The 1,781-nt window shown below is 53.5% G+C and overlaps 1 protein-coding gene across 1 annotated transcript in view; it reads left to right on the plus strand.

Annotated features, from left to right (window-relative positions):
• The first annotated feature begins 1,075 nt into the window (after positions 1–1,075).
• PFN1 (profilin 1) overlaps positions 1,076–1,781 on the plus strand; it is a 1,262-nt gene continuing 556 nt past the window's right edge. The window contains exons 1-2 of the mRNA XM_015569214.1: positions 1,076–1,090; positions 1,137–1,329. Of these exons, the coding sequence (XP_015424700.1) occupies positions 1,076–1,090; positions 1,137–1,329 (208 nt within the window). The remainder of the gene's footprint in view (positions 1,091–1,136; positions 1,330–1,781) is intronic.

Here is a 1,781-nt window from a genome sequence, read left to right on the forward strand (position 1 = left end):
CCGGTGCGGCGGCCCACTTCCGCCTCGTTCAGGGCGGGGCGGGCACGCGCTGCAGTTCCAATCGGGGTTTGTGATTGAGAAGGGACTGTGGGACCCTTGGACTCCCGAGCTCCACTTCCGGCCGCCAACTCATGCCCTCTCCACCATTGTTCCCCCTTATGCGGGAGGGAGCGTGGTCGGGGTCCCATGCTGGTACTCTGTGGGCTCCCTGCCCCTCCCAACTTGGTTGGGAAAGACTGGGCCGCCTCATGTCCCCAACTCCCCTCCCCAAGTCTGCGTGGTGGACTTCAGCATTCCTGTGAGACCAAATCCGGAAGTCCCCTCGCCCTCCCTTCCCGCCATCCTGCGGGGCCTGCAGCAGGGGAACTTTGTGAGAAGTTATAGGGTAGTATAAGGAATGACCCCTGCTGTCCCCATCACTGCCTCCCGGGTCCACACTGCCCGGAAGTGGGGAGGGGGAGCGGAAGTTCAAATTGGGGGGAGGGGATTTCCGGGCGGGAGGGAACCGGATGTGGGGATTTGGGGTGTAAGTGGGAGGGGTGGAAAGGTTCCCTGGGGTATCTAATCCCGAGAGCTGGCGTGCTGGGTCCATCCCAGGTCCCCTTTTAGAAGTTTTCCGACTTCCCCGGAAAGCCCCCAGGGATCTGCTTCCTCATCTTGGGGCATAGGTACCTGGACCTAAACTCTAGGTTACTTGGAGACCCAGGCGTCCGGGCCCCTAACGACTCCTTCAGAACCTTTGACCAAATAAGGACAAAGTTGCTTCTCCGGCTTTGCCCGCCCCCTCTCTTCCCCTATTAGCTTCTGCTTTTCCTGAAGGAGGGTTCTGAGCATCCAAAGGCTCCCCACTCCCTTCCACTCCACTTTCCTCACTGGCTTTTGGCCCTTTATTTCCTGGGTTTGCTAAGTCTCCAGAGGAATATGCCATCTCTTCATGTTACCATTCTCTGGGTTTGAGGATCCTGATCTTTTTGTGGACTAACTTCCAGAAAGTCCTAAGAGCTTCTCAGCTTTCATAGATGAGTACAAAGCACTTAACACACACATTTCCTCTCCTGAGAAGTGAGAAGCAGGTATGCCCTTGGAGAAGGTGGGAACCTTGGTGTACTAACTTGAGTGCTTGGTTCCCCTTCCAGCCAGCTGAAATTGGTGTCCTGGTTGGCAAAGACCGGGGAAGTATGTTCGTGAATGGGCTGACAATCGGGGGCCAGAAATGTTCTGTGATCCGGGACTCGCTGCTGCAGGACGGGGAACATAGCATGGATCTTCGTACCAAGAGCACTGGGGGAGCCCCCACCTTCAACATCGGTATCGCCATGACTGCCAAGGGTGAGTTTTCTGAGTCTTATCTTTCTGTAGTCTGTAGCTCCAATATCCCTAATGTACATCCTTCTATGAATCTTTTGGGTTCTTCTGTGTGGTTCCCCAGTATGAAGGGATCAGAGCAGCCTTCTCCCAGCCTGCTGGGTATTTAGGATATTGGATAGTCCCTCCAGTTCTTAGTTCCTCATCTTAAAATATAAAGAAATTGACTACCTCTTCAGTTTCTTCCTACTTGAGGCTTTTCAGATGAGAAACTCCTTTTTGGGAGGAGGCTGACTGTTGATGGTAGTCAGCACTTAGGAGTTGTCTTTTGAAGCCTTTTGTTAAAATTTGGAGTTGGCAGGCTCACCCATATCCATTTCTAGCCTGAACAGGAGTCAGGTCTATAAGCCTTTGACCCCTAAATTTTAGTGTTCTGCTTCTAGTCTTTTAGCTTGACACCCCCCCACCCCCCGCCT

The sequence above is a fragment of the Myotis davidii genome, unplaced genomic scaffold (assembly GCF_000327345.1).
Source record: "Myotis davidii unplaced genomic scaffold, ASM32734v1 scaffold925, whole genome shotgun sequence".
Taxonomy (NCBI): Eukaryota; Metazoa; Chordata; class Mammalia; order Chiroptera; family Vespertilionidae; genus Myotis; species Myotis davidii.